Source organism: Heliangelus exortis, chromosome 9 (genome assembly GCF_036169615.1).
Source record: "Heliangelus exortis chromosome 9, bHelExo1.hap1, whole genome shotgun sequence".
Lineage (NCBI taxonomy): Eukaryota > Metazoa > Chordata > Aves > Apodiformes > Trochilidae > Heliangelus > Heliangelus exortis.
In genome coordinates this window covers 1,874,085-1,899,231 of record NC_092430.1, presented here as the reverse complement: position 1 = coordinate 1,899,231, position 25,147 = coordinate 1,874,085, and the positions used below count along the sequence as shown (strand labels likewise).

General features: G+C 50.8%; 2 protein-coding genes across 5 annotated transcripts in view; one reads left to right on the top strand and one right to left on the bottom strand.

The window, feature by feature from the left end:
- The window catches only part of HDLBP (high density lipoprotein binding protein), a 37,464-nt gene extending 12,662 nt beyond the window's left edge, over positions 1 to 24,802 (top strand). For 2 of the 4 annotated variants that reach the window (XM_071751660.1, XM_071751662.1), the window contains 27 exons: positions 5,944 to 6,011; positions 6,523 to 6,635; positions 7,475 to 7,629; positions 8,014 to 8,229; positions 9,885 to 10,091; positions 10,545 to 10,760; positions 11,554 to 11,760; positions 12,017 to 12,124; positions 12,660 to 12,764; positions 13,151 to 13,229; positions 13,916 to 14,055; positions 14,321 to 14,425; positions 14,679 to 14,792; positions 15,107 to 15,193; positions 15,360 to 15,491; positions 15,771 to 15,989; positions 16,779 to 17,000; positions 17,235 to 17,453; positions 18,096 to 18,234; positions 19,000 to 19,154; positions 20,223 to 20,327; positions 20,991 to 21,125; positions 21,519 to 21,662; positions 21,828 to 22,013; positions 22,904 to 23,020; positions 23,450 to 23,578; positions 24,256 to 24,802. In XM_071751660.1, coding sequence (XP_071607761.1) covers positions 6,560 to 6,635; positions 7,475 to 7,629; positions 8,014 to 8,229; positions 9,885 to 10,091; positions 10,545 to 10,760; positions 11,554 to 11,760; positions 12,017 to 12,124; positions 12,660 to 12,764; positions 13,151 to 13,229; positions 13,916 to 14,055; positions 14,321 to 14,425; positions 14,679 to 14,792; positions 15,107 to 15,193; positions 15,360 to 15,491; positions 15,771 to 15,989; positions 16,779 to 17,000; positions 17,235 to 17,453; positions 18,096 to 18,234; positions 19,000 to 19,154; positions 20,223 to 20,327; positions 20,991 to 21,125; positions 21,519 to 21,662; positions 21,828 to 22,013; positions 22,904 to 23,020; positions 23,450 to 23,578; positions 24,256 to 24,342 — 3,804 coding nt within the window. In that variant the 5' untranslated portion in view covers positions 5,944 to 6,011; positions 6,523 to 6,559 and the 3' untranslated portion in view covers positions 24,343 to 24,802. Of the gene's footprint in view, positions 1 to 1,183; positions 1,295 to 1,777; positions 1,796 to 5,943; positions 6,012 to 6,522; positions 6,636 to 7,474; positions 7,630 to 8,013; positions 8,230 to 9,884; positions 10,092 to 10,544; positions 10,761 to 11,553; positions 11,761 to 12,016; positions 12,125 to 12,659; positions 12,765 to 13,150; positions 13,230 to 13,915; positions 14,056 to 14,320; positions 14,426 to 14,678; positions 14,793 to 15,106; positions 15,194 to 15,359; positions 15,492 to 15,770; positions 15,990 to 16,778; positions 17,001 to 17,234; positions 17,454 to 18,095; positions 18,235 to 18,999; positions 19,155 to 20,222; positions 20,328 to 20,990; positions 21,126 to 21,518; positions 21,663 to 21,827; positions 22,014 to 22,903; positions 23,021 to 23,449; positions 23,579 to 24,255 lie in introns of those variants that run through there. The other 2 variants (XM_071751661.1, XM_071751663.1) reach the window with 2 other exon arrangements.
- LOC139800072 (collagen alpha-1(I) chain-like) lies at positions 1,208 to 2,546 on the bottom strand. The gene is made up of 2 exons (XM_071752766.1): positions 2,142 to 2,546; positions 1,208 to 2,038 (listed from the first exon to the last, which is right to left on the bottom strand). Exons 1-2 carry the CDS (start codon positions 2,544 to 2,546, stop codon positions 1,208 to 1,210), a joined length of 1,236 nt encoding a protein of 411 aa, XP_071608867.1.
- Positions 24,803 to 25,147: the final 345 nt, after the last annotated feature.

Genomic DNA, 25,147 nt, shown 5'->3' with positions numbered 1-25,147 from the left:
GGATTAACAGAGGAAAAATGGGAGAAATCTCTTGTTCAATAATAAGAATCGTAATTTAAGGCTAAATACTAGCCATGTTTCCATAAATACAGTGAATAAATAGCTCCAAAAAATTCTGCATGTAACAAAAAGCATTTATTCCAAAGACCTCAGATTTATGCAGTCAGGGCTCCACAAAGCAGGTTCTTGAGTTTAGTTTGGGAGAGCACAGTGTGTGAATGAGAAAACCAGTCAGTCACTGAGTGCAAGCAAGTTATGAATGATGAGGACAATCCAGTGTAGGAAAATGGGCAGAGACTGAGATAATGCAAATATCAGTACAAATTCCATGTATTTTTACATCGATGTGACTTTCATTTTCCTCAGTTCCCTAAGGGTGCAGGGCTAATAGTTAAAAAAAACTATATTGCACAAACCTTATTATCTTCCTTTGCTATAGAAAGGATATTGATTGTTCTTGCTGGCTTGCTTTTCCCCTCCTTCACTCCTCTTCACTTCCAGAGGAGAGACTGGAATATGGAGAGGGGCTTCTTTCTTCTGTGTGTGTGTGTTACGTTGTTTTAATCTCTTACCTTGCCCCATCTCCTCTCTGCAACCCCAGCATCGGGCAGCTGCTGCTTTGACGCAGACTGTGCAAGAGGAGGAACAACTTGGCCTTCTGGGGCTGGAGCCTCGGTTTCTTTCTCCACTTGTGGGACTGGGCACAAACCTCAGGCATTTGCTGCTCCCCGGTGCCAATTTAAGACTGTTGAGCCGCTCCGACTCACTAACCCTTTGTAAAACCGGCAGTTCTCAGCTCTTGGGAGCTGAACTGTCTCCGGAGCAGTGGGGCAGCCGGTGCTAGGGAGAGGCAGCCGGGTGGGCTCTGTCCTGCAGCAGCTCCAGCTGTGCCTCCGGGCTCGGACGGGCCGCACTTTCTGCTCCCCAAGGCGTTTTTTAGGGGCAGGGGCCGGGGGTTTCCCTCGGGTGTCAGCCCGGGGCGAGGAGCAGGCGGCGGCTCGGTGCCCGGGGCGCAGTGTGCGGGTGGCAGCCAGCGCGGCTCTCCTCCGTCGCTTAGAGCCCCGGGTGGCAGGAGCGGGGCTACCGGGCCGGGCCGTGGCGGCGGGGCGCCCCCGGCGGTGCGGGGCACGCGTGGCGGGCCGGCCGGCCCCGCCGGGAAGGGGCATGTCCCGCTGACGTGTGGGCCGGGGATTGGCAGCGGCCCGGCCTATATAGGCGGTGGGGCGGGCGCCGCGCCGCTCTCCCAGGAGCGCTCCGGTTCTCCAGCAGGGCGGGCGAGCGGGCACCGGCCGGAGTGAGTCACGGGGGCGGGGGGCGGCTCCTCCGCCGCGACGCCGACGTGGAGGCTTGGAGGGGGGGGTGGGAGGTGGTGAGGACGGGGGGAAGGGGCGGCCCGGTCCGGTTCGGTCTCGCTTCTTTCCTCCTGGGCACCGACGTGTCGGCGCCGCCGGGAAACTCCGGGCCAAGTTCCCGCCGGTCGGGCAAAGTCCGTCGGGGGCTGCTCGGAAAAGGGGACACTCGGGGCAACCGGCGGGGGGAAGGAGGGGGTCCGGCCCCGCCGGCTCGGCCTCCATCGGTGCCCGGCTGTGCCGGCCGGCGGCAGCTGTCGGGTAGCGCCGGCGTGCGGCGCCGTGCAGGGCCTGGGCTGATGGGGACGCTGGGCCCCGCCGGTGTGTGGGGAGGGGGCGGCCCGGGCCGGGGCGCGGCACTGTCCCTCCTCGCCAGAAGGAGAGGGAGAGCGGCGCGGGTCGGGGCGACTCCACGTCGAGCCCGGCGGCCGCAGAGCTTGCGCCTGGTAGGAGCCAAAGCAGCCTTTGGTAGGCGTTCGTCCGGCGGTGGGGTCAGCCCGCGGAGCCGCGGCAGCGGGCGGCCCTCCCCCGGGTCGCGGGATTCGCGCCGTTCCGCTCTCGTCGTGACTTACAGGGGCGAGTGCCCCGACCCCGCTCCCCAGGCCACCGGCGGGGGCGGCCAGGCACCGGGGAGGTGCTGATGCCGGGCTAGGAGCAGGCCGTGCCCGCCCAGCCCCGCGCCCGCCTCGCTGCCGCCAGCGGGGGAGCCGTGCTCGGGAGCTGTCACCGGGCACCCCGCTGTGGCACCTCATCCCCGCTTATGTGACAAGGCCGCCCCCGGCCTTGCCTCACGGAGGGCCGCGCCGAGCTGGGGTTGGGGCTGCCGCTGCCCCGCCCACCCCCGCCGTGCCGCCGGCCCCGTTCCCGCACGGACGCTACGTTCGTTCGGGGGAGCCCCTCGCCGCCGCTCCCCGCCCGCTCGGCCCTGCACGGGGGGCGCGGGTGACAGCGGGGACCCGCCGGTCCCTTTAAGGGCGCCGCCCCGCCCCGCCGCCCCGCCCCCGGTGCCGGCAGTGCTGAGGTGGCGCTGGCGGCGCCGCCCGTCCTGGCCTGGGCCGCGGGGCCCTGCGGCTTCCCCGCCTGAGCCTGCCTTGGCCGGGAGTCTGGAGGGGAAGCGCAGGGGCGGCTCTCCGCCTGGCCCCGCCGGCCTGCCCGCTTCCGCGCTGCCCGCGCCGGTGTCCGGCGGGAGATGAGCATCGCGGTGGAGGAAGGAACGAACGGCCCCGGGCGGGCTCCGGGGCAGTCTGACCCACGCGGTACTGCTTCCCGAGGCCGGGAGGAAGGGCTGAGGGAGCTGGGGGTGTTGAGGCTGGAGAAGAGGAGGCTCAGGGGAGACCTCATCACTCTCTACGACTCCCTGAAAGGAGGTTGGAGCCAGGGGGAGGTCGGGCTCTGCTCCCAGGCAGCTCTCAGTCAGACAAGAGGCCATGGGCTTAAGCTCTGCCAGGGGAGGGTCAGGTTGGATATTAGGAAGAAATTTTTGCAGTGAGGGTGTTCAGACATTGGAATGGGCTGCCCAGGGAAGGGATGGATTCTCCATCCCTGGAGGTTCTTAAGAAGAGCCTGGATGTGGCACTCAGTGCCATGGGCTGGGAACCACGGGGGGAGTGGATCAAGGGTTGGACTTGATGATCCCAGAGAGCCTTTCTAACCTGGATGATTCTGTGAGCCCCTCGGTGCATGGCTCTGGAAGCCCTTCCCCAGCCTTGGTGAGAAGCACGGCCGGATCCTGCCCTGCTCAGGGCTATCCAGGAGGACGTGGCCAGGTGCACATCGTCCTTGGCTGGGCAGGCACAGGGCATCTCCTGTCCAAGGCCAGGACATGACATGGTGAAGGTGGCAGGTCTTGGGGTCAGTGGACTTGTAGATACATAGAAGGGATGGGCCAGGTGTAAGTCTGGCTGTGTCTAAGGCACCAGCTGCCTTGTGTTCTCTGATGGACTAGGGAATCAGAGTAAAGTGAAGATACTTCATGGCTGTCCATCTCTGTGATTCCCCCCAAAACCATGGGGCTGGGGCCTGGGTCTCAGTAGGGTTTCAGAAGGCAGGTATGTTCGTGTATGACCACTCGCCTACCAAGAGATCACCTTGCCCTGAGTGAACATCTGACAGAAGACTCTTGCTGGCACAATCAGGCCCAGCCCTGTTGCTACGTGCCATCCTAGCTGCAACTGTTTTTTCTTCACTTTGATTAATAAAAAGCTGATATTTTCATTAAATGCAGTTTTAAAAATGCGTAAATTCTGTTTCTGTCCCCAAGTCCTGATTTGTACTGGCACTGTAACTCATGACTTCGCTTTTGTTTCTCTTCATACAAATGTTTCCCGTGTGGTTAGGTCTGGCCCTTGCTGGAGGTTATTTTTAGGATGATTTTGTTCTCTTTATTTTAAGTGTGTTGTAGGCTTCTTAAACTTCTTTTGGCACATAAAGCCAGCACTACAGACAGTGGAAAGTGAGGCAGTTTAAAAACCTGTTGACACAGTCAGGCAGATGCTAGCGTAACATATCTGTAACCTTAGCTTGAAGACCTAAAGTGGAAGTCAAGGAGCTGGAGGCTCCAAATACAATATCTGAGCTGCTGGTTTTGGTGTTACATTTAAAATACCGTCCTGATGGCTGCATCTGATTTTGGCCAGAGTTGAATCCCTGAGGTCTGCAGTATTCTAGATGTTTAGGGTTGCTGGAGACGAAAAGTTTTTGTTCCTAGCTTGCTGTCTGGGTGACAAAGCAGAAATTCAGGCGCGTAAACGCTGCCCTGAGGTTTCTCTTTGAACCTCTTGAGCCTTCTCTGAGATGGTGGCTGCAAGGAAGAGCTCTGCAGCTGTTGTGGACACAGTGAAACCAGCAGCTGTGCCTTGAGGTCATGGCTCATCAGCAGGCACTATATTGGGTGTCGTTCACTGACTTCTCATCTTTACCCTCCTCTAAGGAGCAGAGCACACGCAAGATGAGCCAGGTGGTGCTTTCCTGGGAAATGAAAGTTGTAAGCACATCCATGCTGTCAGCAAGGCTCTGGCCAGACCTTGGCAGCTGCTTGTGATGTCTAGGATGCTTCTTGTTCCTGTTTGCAGCTTCCCATGCTGGCGATACCCTCAGTGCAAACCCAACAGGCTGGAGGAGCCAACAGCCAAGGCTGCAAGCCTTGCCACAGCACTCTGGCACAGCTGCCATACTGCTAACACGTTTTCCTTGGTTCTCTGGCAGCTGAGTCCTGCAGTCATGCACCACGGACATGTAACCAAGTGTTACACCGTGGTGTTAACATGGACAGGGAGGAGGACTTGGGTATTTCTGTCTGATTAGGTTACTAGCCAGCTTTTTGCATGCTCTGCAGCAGCTATGCTTCAAACAGCATGGCTGGTTGTCTGTCCTGGGAGCTGCCACTTCGTTGTGGCAGCTTGTAACAGGATTTATAGCAATACCAGCTCTATTGCTCTGGCTGTGCAGGGGTGTTCCTTGTTGAAGGCATTCTGGAGTAGCAGGGGATGCTCTCTGGCAGTCACTGAGGTGCAGACCAGGCCTGTGTGGCTTCCTTTTCTTCCCTCTCTTTATTCCACCCCTGTTACCTTCTCTTACTGTGTCTCAACATAAGTGTGATGCAAGACACCACAGCAGCAACGATGGGGTTTTGGGAGCCTTTTCTAGCACACTGGGAGGTCAGAAGTGGCAACTCTTAGTTTATTGAAAAGTGCCCAGGTGTGCTCATAAGAAGGTTGAGCAGCACGGCAAGGTCTGTGTGGGAGAGAGGCCTCTGGTCCCAGGAGCATTTGGAGGCACTGGATTTGAGGAGACTGCAGGCCCTGCCAGTGCAGTCATAACTGGTGGGGGAGCTCTGGGTGTGGGGAACTGTTGTGCATCTGGCAGACTGTGTCCTGTACCAGCTTGAGATTTTTCCTTATATTCCGAAGCACTTTTTGAGTAAATCCACAGATCCAAATACAGGAGCTAGAATGTATTTTTTTTCCTGGTTTCATCTTTTGTACACTTTTAAAATAGTCCATACAAACCAGTGTGGGGTTTGTTCTTCCTACTTGTAGCCTTAGGCCTTGAGACAGAGTTCAGTGCCTGGTGCATGATCTTATTAAAATGAAAAAATAAGTGTGGATAGCCCTCAGTGTTTGCATTAGTTTGTGAGGATGTCTGTGTTGATTCACCCAAACTCCACTAAACTACATTCCTAACTTGTGACTGATGGCAGCCTTGTTGGCAGGTTGTCAGGTCGTTAGTCCCCTCTGACTAGCTTGCAACCCTGAAATTTCATGTCTGTCTTGCACATCTGCTACTAATTGACTATTTTTGCCTGATCCTGGATGGCTGCTCTTGTAGCCAGTGTGATGAAAGAGCAGCTACTCCAGGCTTTCTCCTGTGAGGTTTAAGCAGGTAGTGGTGTTGCCTGTGGCACTAGTAAGAACGTGACAGGTAAAGTATGGCAAGATGTGACTCAGTACAAGAACATTTTGGATAGGGTGCAAGTCTGAAGCATAGTATAGGTGGTGCTCTTTTGAAAGTTACCTTAACAGGGGTGTGATGTTTTCCTGTTGTCTTGGAACAGTGATGTAATGTAATTTTTTTTCTTTTTTTTTTTTCTATAAAGCAAAAGCTGGCAGGCTGACAAACGGGCACCTTACAGGACGGACTCTCTGGCTACTGACCATTTAGCTGGTGAGTTCTTATTTTTTGGAAAACCAAACATCTTGGTGAACTTGCTTATCAGAATACAACCCTAAGTCAGTGGGAGTTCAGGCCCTTAATAAGTCTTTTTCGGGAAGAGGCAGCATCCTGGGCCTTTTTTTGTTTTGTTTTTTTTTTTTTCTCCAGGATTACACAATGATCTTGGACCTTAGGCTACTCCTTTAAAAACTGCACACCATTAATAATTGATATATTAATTAGAGTATGCTTTAACAACTTCTAGTGTCCCCCTTTCCAGTGACCTTCTTAGGTTGCACATCCTCTGCTGCCTTAATGAGGAGCTCTGGTTTTTGGTGAGGAAATATTCCCTCTGAGTTCATTTCTGACTCAGCAACTGGGCAGCTGACCGGCACTGTGGGTGCTTTTCAGGAGGCTGTCTATAATATAAAGAGCTCACTAACACGTAGTTTTATCTTCCTGGAGTAACTTCTGAGCACCTGGAATGGAGTCAGTAACAGTGTTGCTGGTTGTGTGTCTCCAGTGGCATACCCGGACTGTGTGTGGGTGGGAAGTCGACAATGAGCTCCGTGGCAGTGTTGACCCAGGAGAGCTTCGCTGAACACCGCAGCGGCCTGGCTCAGCAGCAGGTGAAAGGTGAGAAAACACAGCTCAGTTCTGCACACAGACTGCACAGGCAGGGTTCCTGAGCCCTCACCCAAGCTCCCTGTGTCTGGTTCCCCACAAGCATGCAACCAGTGCATTCTTCATCCCCAGACTGGTGGCCTGCCAAACTCTGGCTTTCTGCTATCAGCAGCACAAGCGGTGGTGCTGCGGTGTTCAGGACCAGGAGGAGACAAGCCTCAGATCTTCATAGAGACATGGGACAGGGCATTGGGCTACAAGAGAACCCCATGGGATCAGTGTGCCGGGCTGCTCTTCCCTCCTTTGCTCAGCCAGGTGCTGGAGAAACTCAGAATAATTGTATTAACTGAATCACTGGTGGGTTTCAGCACCCATCCGCCAGCCGTGAGCTGGACCCCTTGGCTTAGCCAAGTGCACGACTGAGTCAAATGTAAGGTACAGGCTTTCCCTGGACTCTGCCCTAATTATAGCACTTCTCTCCTCCTGGGTGTATGTTTGTCTTATCCCCTTCTGACCTGTTTCAGTTCTTGCTGCTCAGCCTCCTCTCCCCTAATCAAGCCCCTCTTGACAGTGTTGGCAGTAATGTGCCGTTAGCAACCCTTCACGTACATGTTCAGTTCTTCACCCAGCTCAGAAAAAGTCTGTTTGTTCATGGCATCTCCTGCAGTCTGTGCTGTGTGGCACTTGGTTCTGTTCCAGACTTGGCTGCTCCACAAACATAACTGTAATAGGATTAATAGTAGTGCACAAGTCATTTGCTCTCCCTTGTGCCTAAATACAATTGCACTGTCTGTGAATAGGGGCATTTCTGCAAGGACAGCATCTCATTTAGACTGTTGGTTTCACCCCAGTTACAGCTTTAAACTCTGAAGAAGAGAATGATCCTCCAACCTACAAGGAAGCCTTCCCTCCGCTCCCTGAGAAAGCACCATGTTTGGAAGCTGCCCAGGAACCTGCTGGGCCCTGGAGCAAAATCCGACCAATAAAGGCTTCTGTCATCACTCAGGTGAGTGTGAGTGGGTGTCTTATCTCCCTCATTTTCCTCCCTCCAAAAAGTAGGTGAAGTGAATCTTTCCCTGAAGTATGAAATCCTTAATGTGTCAGGCTGTGACAGCCTCTCTGCTGTACTTTACCCTGGGGCACCAGGAGGATTGCAGCTGAGAGCTAGAACTGCTCTGGAGGGGAGGGGTGTGTTGGAAAACTGTCTGGGGTCTGCATCCCTGCTCCACAAATAGCTGGATCAGGGCTGAGAAGGGAGGGTTAAAGATTTCAATTACTGAGTAATTGAAGTATTGCCCCCCTGTATGGCAATAAGAGAAGGAGGCACTAGAAATCAAAAGCTTACCGACTGCTTCTGTGCTTTCTTTTCCTCTGTCCTCTGGCTGAGCAGGTGTTTCATGTGCCACTGGAGGAGAGAAAATACAAGGACATGAACCAGTTTGGAGAAGGTGAGCAGGCCAAGATCTGCCTTGACATCATGCAGAAGACAGGAGCTCACCTGGAGCTGTCTCTGGCAAAGGACCAGGGCCTTTCCATCATGGTCTCTGGCAAGCTGGAAGCAGTCATGAAGGCTCGAAAGGAGATTGTTGCCCGGCTGCAGACTCAGGTGAGGGCATCTTAACTGTTTCTCACTTCATCTTTGCTCTTCCTCAAGACTCACCAATGCTTTGAGACCCTTGGGTGTGTGTGCTTATAAGCCAGAGGTGTTATTAGATGACTAATTCAGCTTTGCTGTATATTTTCAAAGCACCCAATTAGCAATTTGAAATGGAAATGAGGCTTAAAATGGGGTTCACAGCTAATTACAGGCCGTGGTGTTGCATGAAGGGTGGTGTCTGCAATCTCTTGGACACTTGCATTGCAGACAGTGACTTTCTGCTGAGGTGCTGGTGCCTGATGGGGTGCAGGCCCCTTGCACAAAGCTGGTAATGCATGGGAATGGAACTCTGCTTTCTCTGGAGTCCTCCAGAGTAGAACGTGGAGGGATAGGAGAAAGAAAAGTAGAGAAGAGGAAGTCCTGCCAAAAGCTTTGGGTTGAGGTTCTGGATTCTGTAACTGAAGCCATCCTGGTAAGAAGCCATAGCCCCGTTGTTTCAGTTGCTCCTCCTTTCAGTCCTCTAGTTTTGATTTCTTACCTTCAGATTCTTGAGTTTGTAACCAAGATGGTAGCTGTTGTGAGAATATATTACAGCCAGTCCTCATAGTGTGTGTTAAAGTGTAATGTCAAAGGTAGTTAATGCAATAGTTAATACCATGTCTGCTTAGTGCTGTTCATCCCATGTGTCATACCCTGCCAGAGGGAAGAGAAAGGGACAAACCCTACATAATGTGCATCTGAACAAACAGTTCAGGTTGTACAGCCACAAATCCATGACCCACTGTCCTCAAACAGACCTCTTGCTCCCCTGGCCTCAGGTCTGAAAGGTGTGTCTCTATTTCCAACTTTTCCTAGGCTTGGCAGGCTTGAGTACAGGAGCAGAGTTGAAGAGTTACACCAAGTGATTGCAGGTTTTTTCTTTGTTTTTTGTTTTGTTTTGTTTTTCCAGTGTAGCTTGAATTTTGAAGTGTCTAATTACTATTAGTAATTATGTATTCACAGGCATCAGTAATATGGTTACAATCACAAGCTACCAGGTCAGTAGAAATTCAGTGAGAAGGGAAGCAGTCAGGAATCTGTTACAAACCAACCCTTTAGTAGCAGATGGAGAGAAGCTTTTGGGACCCTTTCTCCAAGAGGGGCTTCCTAGAAGCAGTCCCAGGAGCAGCATGTGCTGCAGTGAAGACACCTTAGTACTTAGAAAGGGTCAGCATCTCCAAGCTGTCTGCCTGCTGGGATAGGATTCTGGTGTTGAATTTCTGTTTCCTAGGAGTTCAGGCTATGTGTCTTGTTCTCTGCAGCCCTGGCAGCAGATATCAGAGTTCAGATAAACTCCACCCATGAGCCATCCTCTCAGTTCCTGTCTGGTACTGCTCCAGTGTCTTGGGCACCTCTTTGTCTGTGCCTAAAGGCCTTTGCTAATTCAGAGTACAACTCCTGTGCCAGCAGAAGGGTTCTGAGGAAAGGTGTGGCTTAGAGTCCTAGTATACAGGCACCAGAGATCAACTATTGTGGTACAGTATCAGTCCTTGGACAGAAGGTGCTGAGAAGGCACTGTGTTTGCTCCTCAGTGGTGCTGCTGAGCAGCTTTCCCTGGCTTTGGTCCTGTGGATCTGGCAGTGCAGGCAAGACTTCTCAACATATGCTTGGTGTCGGTGTTGCAGGCTTCAGCAACAGTTGCCATCCCCAAGGAGCACCACCGATTTGTCATTGGAAAGAATGGGGAGAAGCTGCAGGACCTGGAGCTCAAAACTGCAACAAAAATCCAGATCCCCCGCCCAGATGACCCCAGCAACCAGATCAAGATCACCGGCACGAAGGAAGGGATTGAGAAGGCCCGACACGAGATCCTGCTTATCTCTGCTGAGCAGGTACTTCAGCACTGTGATCCCTCTCATGGCATTAGCTCGACAGTCATCTGCTTTCTCCACAGTACATTAGATATTTCTAGCCACTGTGGCCACAGTCGGTAGCCAGGATGTCAAATCTGAACAGAGATTTACGTTGTGTCTTCATGAGCACTGCTGCCAGGTTCTGCAGCTTCTGGTTCCCCATTTTGTCCATCTCTGAAGTCAGATAAGCATCTTTCATACTTGAAGTGAACCATAATAGGTACCAGCTGAGATAAGGCAGGAGGTTAGAGGTGAAGATTGTAAGCAGCAGCAGCAACAGCAGTATTTGTAGATTGAAAGAGATGCAGATCTATGAGCCTGTAAAACTAAAAAGGGAGCATCGAGCAAGGCAGTACTGGGAACCTCGGTGTGTCTGGCAGGGACTGCACACAGAAGGCAATTCCCAGCAGGGTCTGTTCTGGGCTGTTCCAGGATAAACGTGCCGTGGAGCGTCTGGATGTGGAGAAAGTGTACCACCCCTTCATTGCTGGCCCCTACAACAAGCTGGTCAGTGAGCTCATGCAGGACACAGGGACACGCATCAACATTCCTCCTCCCAGCGTCAACAAGACCGAGATAGTCTTCACAGGAGAAAAGGAGCAGCTGGCCCAGGCTGTGGCTCGTGTTAAGAAGATCTACGAAGAGAAGGTAAAAATGGTCCATAAAGCTCCCCATCTTTCCCCCACCTGCTCGTAGTCCCTCTTCCCTTCTTCTTCAGCTTTTGTGCTTCCCTCTGTTGCATCCTCCTTGTGCCAGCGTAGTAGGAGGCTCTGGATCTTAGCTTTTACATTTAGCAGAGTGGAACTTTGGGTGATACTACCAGGGAGGTGAGACATTTTTTGGTTTCCTGTGTCACAGGAATTAGCAGACCACAAGGAGCTCTTGTTCACACAGGTGCTACTAAGGAAGGAAATGTGAGGTCTACAGTGGTGGCCAGCTAACAGTACCAAAGTTGCTACATAAGTAGAAGTTGCTGATGAGTATATTTCACTCCAGTTTATTTTCCACAGTCAACATTGCTCTGAATATCCTTGTTACGGGTTGCTGGGCTGTTTTTCTTCATGGTTAGTTCTCTATTTGTATCAGTCTGGATTTCAACAGAGATAATCAGCTTACAGCCTGGTAGCCTACGTGGTGTGTTCCATCAGAATGCTGCCTGGGAGGCAGCTGGGCGTTGAGCCCAGTTGTGCAAGGGGGGGTGCATATGTGGTTTCTCCCTTGTAGTGTCCCAGCTAGGTTGACACAGAAGACTGGTTTTGTACCTCTACCTGTGAAGTTTTGAGCACAGGTTTTCTCTAGGCACCAGAGGGTGCTAGGGTACTGCAACACCACTCTGCTCACCTCTGCTTTGCTTTTTCCTGGGTGCAGAGTTTCACTGCATCTTGTGCCTCTTCTTTCACTCTTGTTCTTTCCTGTCCCCTTGTGATTGATGCCCCTACAGAAAAAGAAGACTACTACCATTGCAGTGGAGGTGAAGAAGTCCCAGCACAAGTATGTCATCGGCCCCAAGGGGAATTCCCTGCAGGAGATCTTGGAGAAAACTGGAGTCTCTGTCGAGATCCCACCCACTGACAGCAGCTCGGAGACGGTGATACTGCGAGGCGAGCCTGAGAAACTTGGGCAAGCATTGACTGAAGTTTATGCAAAGGTACCAACAAGATGGGGTGATGGGATGGCCTTGTCTCAGAGTCCCTCAGAGATACATCTGTGAGCACATCTGTGATGTGCTGTGTATCACATCTGTGATACATCTGTGAGAGGGGAGAGGTCCTTTCTGTTGGGCTGCTAGAGATGAAACTTAGAAGTCCGTACTGAGAGTGCAACATAGGAACTGGAATGGAATTTTTGTGAAGACCTCTCCCAGCCTGCCCATCAAACAGCTTCCCTGTTCTTCTGTCTCTCAGGCCAACAGTTTTACCGTCTCCTCGGTCTCTGCCCCCTCTTGGCTTCATCGTTTCATTATTGGAAAGAAAGGACAAAACCTGGCCAAAATAACTCAGCAGATGCCAAAGGTATGGATGAGCTGGTTAGCTTAGTAAGTACACTCTGATGGAGAATATGGTTTATGGATCTGTGGTTTATATGGTCTACAAACACCAGTCTTTGTAGAAGAGAAAAATGTATTCTTGTGTGGGTTAAACCAGGGAGGAAATGACACAGACCTTAATATTAAGGAAAGCCTCTTGCTGCTGCCAACACCTATTTTATTCTTATGGGGTGAGTCCTTTAAAGGAAGCTTCATGTGCTGTTATTTTGCAAATTGATGCAGTAGGCTACCTGCAGATGCTGACTTCAACAAGGCTTCTCCCTGGTAAGTTAGTTATGATACCTAGAGAAAGGCTAGGTGATCAGATTTTCTCCAAAGCCCTTGCAGACTTCAGGGTACCACCAAAGCCATGGGCTGTAGACACTGTGATACAGGTTTTAAGTTACCTACTTCTGAAACCATCTCTTAGTGGCAGGGATTGAGGGTGAAGGCCTAACAAGTAGCATTGACTTGGCTTGTATCTGAGAAAATTCTTACTGGATTCCATGATGTCTGTCAAGGTTCACATCGAATTCACTGAAGGAGAAGATAAAATCACTTTGGAAGGACCTACAGAAGATGTGAATGTGGCTCAAGAACAGATTGAAGTCATGGTCAAGGATCTGGTAAGTTGGTGTTTCTAGTTCAGTACATGAGGAGGTGGGGGAAGAAGGGGCAACACTGAACAGAATTTGCAGAAGACAAGTTGTGTGGCAGGTGGATGAAGCCCTTGGTTACAAAGCTCATCCATAGCATTCTTGTAGAATCAGCAGCAGGTCTTGAATCTTTTGATGTAGAGAAGGGAGGATTCTCTTCCAGTTGTAGCTGGAGAAGCACATTGGTCCCTTTAAATGTTTCACAAGCACGGGGCTCTCAGCTCAAAATCAGAGTGCTTCTGCTCTGCTCAGCAGCAGGAGGGGAGTGGTTGTTACTGCTGGGGAGTCAGTGGCAGCACTGGCAGTGGGCAGTTGCTGAAGGCAGTTGCTACCCAGCTTGATCCCATTCTTTGTAGATCAACCGGATGGATTACGCAGAAATCAACGTTGACCACAAGTTCCACCGACACCTCATTGGCAAGAATGGAGCTAACAGTAAGTGGGGTGCCTGTCTCATCCTTCCTCTGCTAAATCTCTACTGAATATAGATGATATCAGGGGCTCCGTAGCTCACCCAGTGTGCTGTCTCCATCACGTTTCCTCTGCTCTTCTGGAGTGGTGTTGGCACAAAGACACAAATGGGCAGTGAGGCCTTTCATGTGAGAAAGTGTCCTGAAGCTGAACAGTGGGGGGAATTACTTTACCATGCCCCAGAGGAATTCTGTTAGTATTTTTGGTTGGAGAATCCTTTCTGGATTTTTGCTATTTTTGTTTGCATTTTTTAAGTTGCTCTATGTGAATCTCATTTTAGCAGCTGATTGGGAGTGGTGGAAATCTGTGTGGCGAGTTTCTCCCCAAGAAAAGAATTTGGGATTAGAATTGTATAATGCTCTTCTGATATAAACGGGGTGCAGCTTTGGGAAGAAACTGATGCCTTGCTCTGGCAAGTGAACAATTGGCTCTGTAGGCTCAGTAATTACTTGCACAGGTTCTTGTGTGGCACAGATCTCCCACTGAACTCCAGGGTGAAGAGGCACTTGCCCCTCTTTCAACCCCACACCACTGTCCCCTTCTCAAAGGCTGGTTTACTTTTTAAAGTGCCTCTAGGCAGTGACAGCCAATCTGCCTTGCTTCCAAGTCTTGGCCTAGCAGACTGTGTCACCACAGCCCTTGCCTTGAAGTTAACAGGATCAAGGACCTCTACAAGGTGTCTGTGCGTATTCCCCCGGACAATGAGAAAAGCAACCTGATCAGAATTGAAGGAGACCCACAGGGGGTCCAACAGGCCAAGAAAGAGCTGCTGGAACTCGCTTCTCGTATGGTGAGCAGGATGTGATGCTTGGGAGGCCTCAGGGTTTGTTTGGGCTCTTACATTATTCCTAACCTGATGCAAGTGTGTCCCTCTTGCACACAAAGCACTTGGATCTCGAGTTTCTTTCCACACGTGTGTTCCTCTGTTCCTTGGGTACCACTTCTCTGCCAACCTGGAGTGAATTTTCTCTGGAGGAGAAAAGAGGGACCGTGCTGGTGAATAAAAATATGTGAGTCTCCTGCTGAAAACTCAATGTAAACTCTCTTCTCATCAGGAAAATGAACGCACCAAGGACCTAATCATTGAGCAGAAATTCCACCGGACCATCATTGGGCAGAAGGGCGAACGGATCCGGGAAATCCGGGAGAAATTCCCAGAGGTAAGAAGGCTTTCTAGGAAGTGAGAAATTCAGAGAGGATATTTCTTACTTGGGCAGTAGACATACCATTGCTGAAGTCATAAATTTAGTGGCTCTCTAGCTAATATGTATGATTTCACCAGAGGCTGCTAACACAGTTACCCTTTTACAAGTGATCCAGAGGATGTGTAGGATCCTCCCCAACATTTGCATAGTTCTGACACAGCAATCCTTGCATTTGCTTGAGCTGACTATAAATGACCACCTCTTGCAGGTTATCATCAACTTCCCAGATCCTGCACACAAAAGTGACATCGTCCAACTCAGAGGTCCCAAAAATGAGGTGGAAAAGTGCACCAAGTACATGCAAAAGATGGTGGCAGACCTGGTAAGGGAGACTTCTGTCTGTTGTTCTCTCCTACGTGCCTGGATAACCTTGGTATAAAGCTGACCTGTACTGGCTTGGCTAGGGCTGAAACACTTCAGGATGAGGGAGCTGTGGACGTTGTTCTGTCTGGATGGGGGCAAAGGAGTAATAACTCACTAAATGGCTGTAGGGAAAGTACTTGCCTTTGCTTATTCTTGCAAATCTATAGAGATTGGGTCTAAGTCTATTGTTGAAAGCTTGTTTATCAGGTTCCTGGAATGGGGCCTCACGTTGTGACAGTTCAGTCTTCAGTTCTCCCTTCCTTTTTCCTGTAGGTTGAAAACAGCTTTTCTATTTCTGTCCCCATCTTCAAACAATTCCACAAGAACATCATAGGGAAAGGAGGTGCCAACATCAAGAAGGTGAGATACCTTTACTATCTTCAGTGCTCATTGTGGCCACTGCCTGCAGCTAAAGCCCACTTGCTACTCTCTTCTGCTCAGTGGTGGTGTCAGCTATAACCTCCAAGGGCTTTTTTTTCTGACATCAAACACCTCTGAGATTTTTTTTTTTTCCCCTTTTTGGCAGATCCGTGAAGAGAGCAACACCAAAATTGATCTCCCAGCAGAGAACAGCAATTCGGAGACAATTGTTATCACAGGCAAGAGAGCAAACTGTGAAGCTGCTCGCCACAGAATTCTTGCTATCCAGAAGGAACTAGTAAGTTGAAATGGCTGTTCTGTTGCAGATGAGGGACTTAAAAAAGACAAATACAAAAGTGCCTATAGTGTGGGAAGGCAAAGAGGAGACCAGGGTGAATGTCAATCTGTTCTTGACTCTTTCACCTAAGTTTGTGGCTGCGCACGTGTCAGGAGGAGTCAGTCCTCTGGTCAGGCACAGCTCTAGAAAACTCAGCAACGTGGGAGTTAAGATGTAAACAAAGTGGGTGCAAACACGTCTCTGCACCTTGACTAACAGCCTCATAATGTTCTTTCTTAGGCCAACATCACGGAGGTGGAAGTCTCTATTCCTTCCAAACTCCACAATTCCCTCATTGGCGCCAAAGGCCGCTTCATCCGCTCCATCATGGAGGAGTGTGGTGGAGTCCACATCCACTTCCCTACTGAGGGCTCTGGCAGTGACACTGTGACCATCAGGGGCCCAGCCCAGGATGTGGAGAAAGCCAAGAAGCAGCTGCTGCACCTGGCAGAGGAGAAGGTGAGCTTTGCCTCAAAGGGGAAGAGGCAGAGTGTTTTGGCCAGCTGTTTCTTTTCAGGGGTTGAAGTGATTCTTCCTGCCTACTGGGAAGCCTCTGGCATCAGACAGCCTAATTCTCTTTTGAGGCATTTGAGTCCAGTTTGGATAATTCAAAGAAAATTATCTTTCCATCCTTGTGACAATTAATTTTTCCCTATGGGAGAAGAACTGTCTGCTTCTCTGCCTGAGAGATTAAGGCTTCCTACCTCTGGTTTTAATGCTGTAAGGTATCCACACTGCTCCAAAGCAGCTTACTCTGCATCTCTCTTTTTTCTTGTTCTCTGAATTTTCATGATCAGCTCCAGTTCTTCCATTTAACTTTGGGTTACAAGAGCTTGCTCTGAGTTGTGGCTGACTGGCAGGCCATTTTAATAGCAAGGAAAAAACCTTTCTAAGATCAGCCCATGTTCTAACAAGTGGTTCTCTCTGGTGCCTGACTTGCAACAGACAGTTAGCAAATGGTTATGCTGCCTTGTGTGTGTCAGACCCTTCTCCTAAAGAAGGGGTTTCTGATCATATTCTCACCAGTCATGTTGACTGCAGTTAGCTGTTCAGCCCTGAGAACAACTTTTGGGTAGTGTTTTTAATCTGAGACATTGTATGTCTTTTGGAGCTCAACAGCAGGCTGCATCTACCTTGCGTTTGCAACACTGGATGTGGATGGAGGTGACACACCTACATGCTTACTGTTGATGCTGACGTGTGGTTTTTGTATATTGAGATGTTCTGTGGGTATCTGACTCCTTTCAGCAAACAAAGAGTTACACCGTGGACCTCCGTGCAAAGCCAGAGTACCACAAATTCCTTATTGGAAAGGGTGGGGGCAACATCCGTAAGGTTCGTGACAACACTGGGGCCCGCATCATCTTCCCAACCTCAGAGGACAAAGATCAGGAGCTGATCACTATCATGGGAACTGAGGAGGCTGTCAAAGAGGCACAGAAGGAGTTGGAGGCTCTCATCAAGAACCTGGTAAAAACGACTTTTCCTATTTTCCTGGGTATCACTGTAGCAAGATGTGTAACGTGTGGAGGACCTACTTGTCCTAAGCCCATCTGTTACCCTGATCCTCCTGGCTGCCACTTGTTGGGCTGAGGCTGTAAAGTGATCGCTGTTAAATGCAGCAGACTGCTGCCTGCTGCCTGACAGGAGGACAGGACACCAGGACAGGAGGGGCAGGGCTGACTGGCTGTCATCTGTTGTCAGGATAATGTGGTTGAAGACTCGATGGTGGTTGACCCCAAGCACCACCGCCACTTTGTCATCCGGAGAGGGCAGGTGCTGCGGGAGATCGCAGATGAGTACGGGGGTGTCATGGTCAGCTTCCCACGCTCCGGCACCCAGAGTGACAAAGTAACCCTCAAGGGAGCCAAGGACTGTGTGGAGGCAGCCAAGAAACGCATCCAGGAGATCATCGAGGACCTGGTATGTAGCAGGGAAGCTGTTTCTTCTCTACTTTGTTGCTTCAGCAGTGTCCTCCTTGCACCTGCACCACAGCCAGGCTTTATGTGAAAAGTCCCACAGCAGTTCTGGAAGCTTTGCTGTCAGCATCCAGGGCCTGCAGACTAGATCCCAGCCTGGGGAGTGACAGCTGGCCCCAGAATGGCAGTGCTATACGAAGGAACTGCCTGCTCTGACCATCTTTTTAGGACTAGAAATAGGAGACTCTTCCTTGATGTACTTCTAGACACTAAAAGATTGGAGCCTTCTTGTGTCTCTCCATGCCTGGCCTCGGGAAATGTTGGGGTTTCCTGTGCTGTTAGTATTGTCTTTTGGAAGCAGCCAACTGTCAAATCTGTTCTCTTCCTTTCTTCTTTATCTTTTTCCTTTCTTCTAACACTTCCTCCCCTTCATGGTAATAGAGAACTTGAGCTTTAGTCTCAGAAGCCTTCAATGTCATGGGCTGCCTTCCAGCCTTCCTTAAAAAATTGGTGATTCCAGGATCAGTTCTTCTCCTGCCAGCAGCTGCTATTTTTTTAACTCATCACTATATCCATTCTGGATTTCACCACGCACAAGCATCCTGTTTTCTGCTGTGAAAGAGGCTGCCTCTCTGCTTTCTCACAGGAAGCTCAAGTGACAATCGAATGCACTATCCCACAAAAGTTCCACCGCTCCATTATGGGCCCTAAAGGATCCCGGATCCAGCAGATCACCCGGGACTATGGTGTCCAGATCAAATTCCCTGACAGGGAGGAGAACCCAGGTACACCCATGAATACATATTTGCATGGCTGTTGGGGTGATCAAATGAGTGTAGTGTAGCCTACAGTCCGTATCAGTGGAGATGTTCTACTTAAAAATCTATGAACTGACCCTGGGTGTTCCCTCCAGAATCCCTGAATCAGGACTTAGCACCAACCTTGCCCTCTTAGGAAGAGAGGACAGTTCTAAGCAAATTTTGCCTGTGCTAGAAGTAACCTCCTCCATACATTGTCTGTAGTGTCTGACCTGTTGTGGCAAAGCCCAGGCTGAGCCTGAGGATCTGAAGAGGGGAGAGAATGATCAGATCCTATGAGGAGAGGCTGAGGGAGCTGGGGGTGTTGAGGCTGGAGAAGAGGAGGCTCAGGGGAGACCTCATCACTCTCTACAACTCCCTGAAAGGAGGTTGGAGCCAGGAGGGGGTTGGGCTCTTTTCCCAGGCAACTCTCAGCAAGACAAGAGGGCACAAGAGGTCTCAAGTTGTGCCAGGGGAGGTTTAGGTTGGACATTAGAAAGAATTTCTTTCTGGAGAGGGTGCTCAGCCATTGGAATGGGCTGCCCAGGGAAGGGGTGGATTCTCCATCCCTGGAGATATTTCAAAAGAGCCTGGATGTGGCACTCAGTGCCATGGGCTGGGAACCACGGGGGGAGTGGAGCAAGGGTTGGACTTGGTGATCTCTGAGGTCCCTTCCAACCCAGCCAGTTCTAGGATTCTATGAGCATAGGAGGGGACACTCTGCACTTAATGTGAGACTTTTCCTATTTCTAGCCCCTGTTATTGAACCAGCTGTGCAGGAGAATGGTGAGGAAGGTGGGGAAGGCAAGGATGGGAAGGATGCAGATCCCAGCTCTCCAAAGAAGTGTGATATCATCATTATCTCTGGCCGCAGGGAGAAGTGTGAGGCAGCAAAGGAGGCACTGCAGGTATGTGACCTTAGAGTTATGAGGATGATTAAAGGTCCTGAGCATGTCTCCTATGAAGGAAGATCCATCTCTCCTACGAAGGAGAGAACTGGGGCTGTTTAGCCTTGAGAAAAGAAGGCTGAGAGGGGATCTAATGTCTATAAATATCTGAGGGGTGGGTGTCAAGAGGAAGAGGCCAATCTCTTTTCAGTGATGCCCGGTAATAGCACAAGGAATAATGGGTTTAAGCTAAACCATAGGAAGTTCCACCTCAACAGGAGAAACTTCTTTACTGTGAGGGTGACAGAGCACTGGGACAAGCTGCCCAGAGTTTGTGGAATCTCTTCTGGAGACTTTCAAAACCAGCCTGGATGCATTCCTGTGTGGCCTGGCCCAGGTGATCCTGCTTTGGAGGGCAGCTGGACTAGGTGATCTCTAGAGGTCCCTTCCAACTCCTAACTTTCTACAATTCTATGACTTTCCAGGCCCCTTAGCCTTGTAATGTGATGATGTCCTGATGTGAGAAGCTGACTGCAGCCCTTAGTGGAAATAAAAACTACTCAGTCAGGGTGCTGATTGATGCTAAGTGTGGAGGTGGTCTGTACCACTCGAGGGAAGTTCTCTGATTGCTCTGTGACAGCAAGCCTGGCAGCTTGAATCATAGTGCCTGACCTTGCAATTCCAGACTTTGTAGGCAGCCCCAAGTTACTTGCCTTAAAAGCAAAGCCTGCTTGTTTTAAGGAGCACAGCTGGAAAGAGGAGGCTGATTGAGGCTGAAGGGTTCTAACTTTAGCAGACCTTGCCATGCTGCTTTAGTGATGTTTTCCAAGCCTCTGCTAGATGCAAGCCAAGGATATGAAAACAACCTGTCCCCAGGGGTGAGGTTTAAGATGCTTGTTTGGAAAAAAATGCTTTAACACCAAGCAGGTCATCTGCACAGTTTGCAGCTGTTCTCTCTTCCTGTAGTTTGTATCCTGACTGCAAGGGAATGTACCTCAGTTCAGCAACTCATTTTTTGGGGCAAGTATATGGCAAGCTGAAAGACAGGTGAAGTCTTTCAACAGATAAACTGTGCTCCCACCCCTGCAGGCTCTGGTTCCTGTCACCATTGAGGTGGAAGTTCCCTTTGATCTTCATCGTTACATTATTGGCCAGAAAGGAAGTGGGATCCGCAAAATGATGGATGAATTTGAAGTAAGTTGCTGCCCTCCCTCTCATCTCCTCTGTCCTGGAGAATCTCTTTTAAGTGACCATGTTTGTGGTGGTGGCAGTCAGTTGCAACATGCTCAGGACTTTAGTGGCTTGACCATGGAACACAGGCCCTGCAATAAGGAAATGAGGCCTGTGTGATTTAGCCTCTGGCTCCAGGGGTTGGCAGGTTTTGTGACTGAGCTGTATGATCAGTGCTGATGCCATGAGTGTTGAATGACTTGTTGGGTGCTTACAGGGATCCCTCACCAGTGTGAGAATGGTTTTCCTCCTAGGCCATGGGAAACACCTCTGGTGTGCCTGCCTGTTTGGGAGAATTCCTCAGAAGCCAACAGACGTGGGGCAGAGGCAGGTTGGCTGCAGACAGTGCTGTTGAAACATGCATTTGTTTCCTGGCCTCTTCTGGCTGGCACAGGGACTTTTGGGGGCTGAAGTCCTGCTGCAGGGCATTCTGATCCTGATAATGGCTGAAGGCATGGTCCCAGGCAACTGACTGCAGGGGGTCCTGCTTGAGTACAGGGGGTCTGGACCAGACAACCCTCAGATGTCACTTCCAACCTCAGCCATGCCATGATTCTGTGGTTTAGGCTGTCTGAGTGGGAGCTGGTCTGCAGTGATAGGCAATGACAATCACTGCTTGTTACTCAGGTGAACATCCAGGTCCCTGCTCCTGAGCTGCAGTCAGATATCATCACCATCACTGGGCTGGCTACCAACCTGGACCGTGCCAAGGCTGGGCTGCTGGAAAGAGTGAAGGAGCTGCAAGCTGAACAGGAGGATCGGGTAAGGCCTCTGGCTGTGTCACAGTTTAGGTCAGTTGGCAACAAAGAGCCACGTGGCTGCTCACTCAGTTCTCCCCCCACTGTGGAATGGGGAGGAGCTTGAAGTCTCTGTAGCTGTTCTCATTGAATCCTTAGCCCAGATCTGAATAAACAGGGGAGGGATGAGTTGGATGGTTGTTTGCTACTTCTGGCTTCCTGCTGAACTTGTCAAAAGCACCAGGGCCCAGCAGATGGGTGTCCAGGGTGCTCTCCTGTAGCTATGTACACTCAAGAGTGTCCCTGCAGAATCCATTCCATGCATCTCAGAAGCCAGAAGGAACAGCTGGGGCTTAGACCAACCACTGAACAGTCATGGTATGTTCTCTGCTGTTGTCTCACTCTGCTTCTGTTCCAGGCCTTGCGAAGCTTCAAGCTGACAGTCACTGTGGATCCCAAGTATCACCCCAAAATCATTGGGAGGAAGGGAGCAGTGATCACCCAGATACGCACAGAACACGAGGTCAACATCCAGTTCCCTGACAAGGATGATGAAAGCCAGGTCAGACACCAGAGGGGGTGCAGGGAGGGCTGATGGTTGCTTCTGAGCATCTCCTGGAGGGCCCTGAACTCCCTTGCACTGCCTTTGGATAAGATGGGTTGCGGGGGGTGAAAGAGATCACCAGGGAGAAGGCTTGTGAGCCTGATCTCTCACACTTTTCCCCAGGCCCAAGACCAAATCACCATAACTGGCTATGAGAAGAATGCTGAGGCTGCCCGGGATGCCATCATGAAGATAGTTGGTGAGCTGGAGCAGATGGTGTCAGAGGATGTGAATCTGGACCACCGTGTTCACGCCCGCATCATCGGCGCACGCGGCAAAGCCATCCGCAAAATCATGGATGAGTTCAAGGTGAGGAGGGGGCAATGCAGCACAGCTTGGGCTGGGCCTGGGGGGCCTCGTGCTCCTCTGCTAAGAGCTTGGGAGCAGCTTGGTGCTTGCTAGGGGCTGAATTCACGAGTGTGAGCCTCACATCTTGTCCTGGTGTCTTACGCCTGTTGAGCGCCTTCAGCTGGATCAGGCACAGAAGAAAAGCCAATAGTGTCCTGGTCACCTCCAGCTCTGTCACCACGGGCAGAATCCTTGGGCCAGGGCACCCTGGCCAGCTGGGCTGTTGGGACACCACACCCAGACACTAGCCAAAGCATCCCCACACGACCTCAGCTGTGAGTCACCCTTTTTCTGGGAGCCAGGCAGGGAGGAGACTGAGCTCGTAGTGTCTTAGAATCATAAAATCATTCTGGTTGGAAAAGACTTTCAAGATCATCAGTCTAACTCTTAATCTAGCACTGCCAAACCCACCACTAGCCCATGTCCCTCAGCACCACATCTACACAGCTTTGAAATCCCTCCAGGGATGTGGGAGTCTACCACTGCCCTGGGCAGCCTGGGTCAGGGCCTGACAACCATTTTGGTGAAGAAATTGTACCTAATATCCAATCTAAACTTCCCCTGGCATGACTGAGGCCATTTCCTCTTGTTCTGTTGCTTGTAATTTGGGCAAAGAAACCAACAGCCCCCTTGCTCCAACCTCCTGTAAAGGAGTTGTAGAGTGGTAAGATCTCCCCTCAGGACCAAGGTATATTCCAGTTCATCTCCCAGTGTCTGAACTATGGAGTTCCTAAACAGATTTGCAGCAGTAAACAGATGAGGGATTTTCTGTGACTCTGATGAGGTTCATGGGCAGTCTGTGACCTTTCAGATGTGCAGATTTCAGTCCTGTTCTGCTCCTTGTGTTGCAGGTGGATATTCGCTTTCCTCAGAGTGGAGCTCCTGACCCCAACTGTGTGACTGTGACAGGACTCCCTGAGAACGTGGAAGAAGCTATAGATCACATCCTGAACTTGGAGGAAGAATATGTAAGTATTCAGCAAATCTGTGGGGGGGGTTAGCAAGGAGCTGTTGCCACAGGGCTGGATGTCTGAAGTATCTCTCTGTGGTGTTTTCTATCTCTGCATCATGCAGAGAATTAAGGCTCTGTGCAGGAGGCAGTAGCCCTCATCCACAACTTCCACTCACACTAGCTGTGTGAAGGACTTCCCCAGTGTCCAGGAGGGGACAGTGAATGGTAATGCTGGGACACCTCCTTGTGCACATCCTTGCCTTGTGGCACCTGGCATCAGTTAGGTTTTGCTGGCCCTAAAGCTATTGCAGAAACAGTGTTCAGTCCTTGTAGGGCAGACTGGTGACCTTGGACAGGTTGCAGCATGGTGAGGTGAGGGATGAGGGAGGGGGGGCAGGTCTGAGGAACTACAGGATCTCCCCCTAAATGGGCTGTGTCACTGCAGCTTGCAGATGTGGTGGACAACGAGGCAATGCAGGTCTATATGAAGCCCTCTTCACATGAAGAGTCCAAGGCCCCATCCAAGGGCTTTGTGGTGAGAGATGCCCCCTGGGCCACTGTCAACAATGAAAAGGTGAGTGTTGTTTCTCCTGTGGGCCTGGGGACACGTGTGGTACCCTCTGCAGAGGACTTGCTCTGAGGTCTGTCCCTCCTGTCTCAGCTTGGGAAGCAGAGCACTCGCCCTGCCTTGGTGGTACAGAAAGCAGTGAAGGGCCCTCCTGCTCTCTGTGGCCCCTGCAAGTTGAGAGCAGGCCTGGGCTGTGCCTCTTCAGCCTCCAGAGAGACATCTTGTCCACACTGATTACCCCACTGTAGAGCTGTTGGGGAGTGGGGGGAACCCTTACCAGACAGTGTCTTGCCAGTTGGTGGTGTTTTTAAGGGTAGGGATAGGGCCCTGAGCTTTCTGACTCTTCTGTTGCTGCAGGGAACTGGCTCAGTGTTTGCAGCTGTGTTCTGAGTGGGAGCAATGAGCTGGGACCTGTGGCAATTCTGCCCTCAGCTGCCCTGCTGCAGGACTGGCTGGACCCTGGGAGCCCTTCAGCTTCCTGCCATTTGCTCCTGTCCTAAATGTCATCTCTAGATGGCTTGTCAGTCCACCCTGAGCACTACTAAGGACATCATGATCCTTTTTGGCCCTCACCTATTGTCTCTGTTCATGGGACATCAGAAATTTCCTCTTAGCTCAGGGGTGCACCCTGCAGGTTGGCAGCAGGGCAGGAGCTTAACTTGTTCCCTTTTTGTTTGCTCTAGGCCCCTGATATGAGCAGTTCTGAAGACTTCCCCAGCTTTGGGGCTCAGGTGGCCCCCAAGACTCTTCCCTGGGGACCCAAACGATAATGACCTGGAAGCAGAAACTCCTCCAGCCCGCTGACCTGACACTAACCTGCCACAAAACTTCTTGTCTGAAATCTGACCCAGTGGCTGGAGCACAAGTCAATTGCCCCAAGAGGTCTCCTAATGGTGTTGGGAGTGCTAGACCCCATCCTGCTCCCCTCAGCTGTCACCGTGGCTAGGACCCACCCTCATCTCTTGATGGATATTCCTTCCTCCTTTGGAACAAGATTTCCACTGAGATTCAAACACTAAATGTGTGTGTTTTTTGTTAGAAACTTCATAATTGACTCAAAGTGGCTAAGATTTGCAGCTTCCCAAGCGCTAGCAGAACACTCTGCTCTCTTGAGCATGTCTTACTTGGCATTCTCGCCTTCATTAGGAGACCTCCTTTACTGTGGCTAGGAATCTACTTCCTGTCTCATGACCTCAGGAAATAAATTTCCTTGACTTTCTAAAGCCAAAACGTTTGCCCTCTTTCCTTTGTGTTTATCCCAGGCCTTACCTTACCTTTGTAGAGTGCAATCAACTTTTTTTTTTTTTTTTTTTTCTCCTTTTAACTGCCAAAAATTCATTTAATGCTGATAGCTGACTGTGGGGAGAGCTTAAAATAATCTAAAAGGTCAGAAACTTATCTTTTTAAAGGAACAAAACCTACAATAGGCTGTAGAGGCAGCAGAGATGGAGAAGGGACCAGGACAAGGTGTGGCTACCCTGGTCAGGTAACAAACACCTCTGAGCACAGCGCGGTGTGAGCGTGGTCTCAGGAGGTGGAGCACAGCCCCAGCCTGCAGGCTTGAGAAGTCTTCCA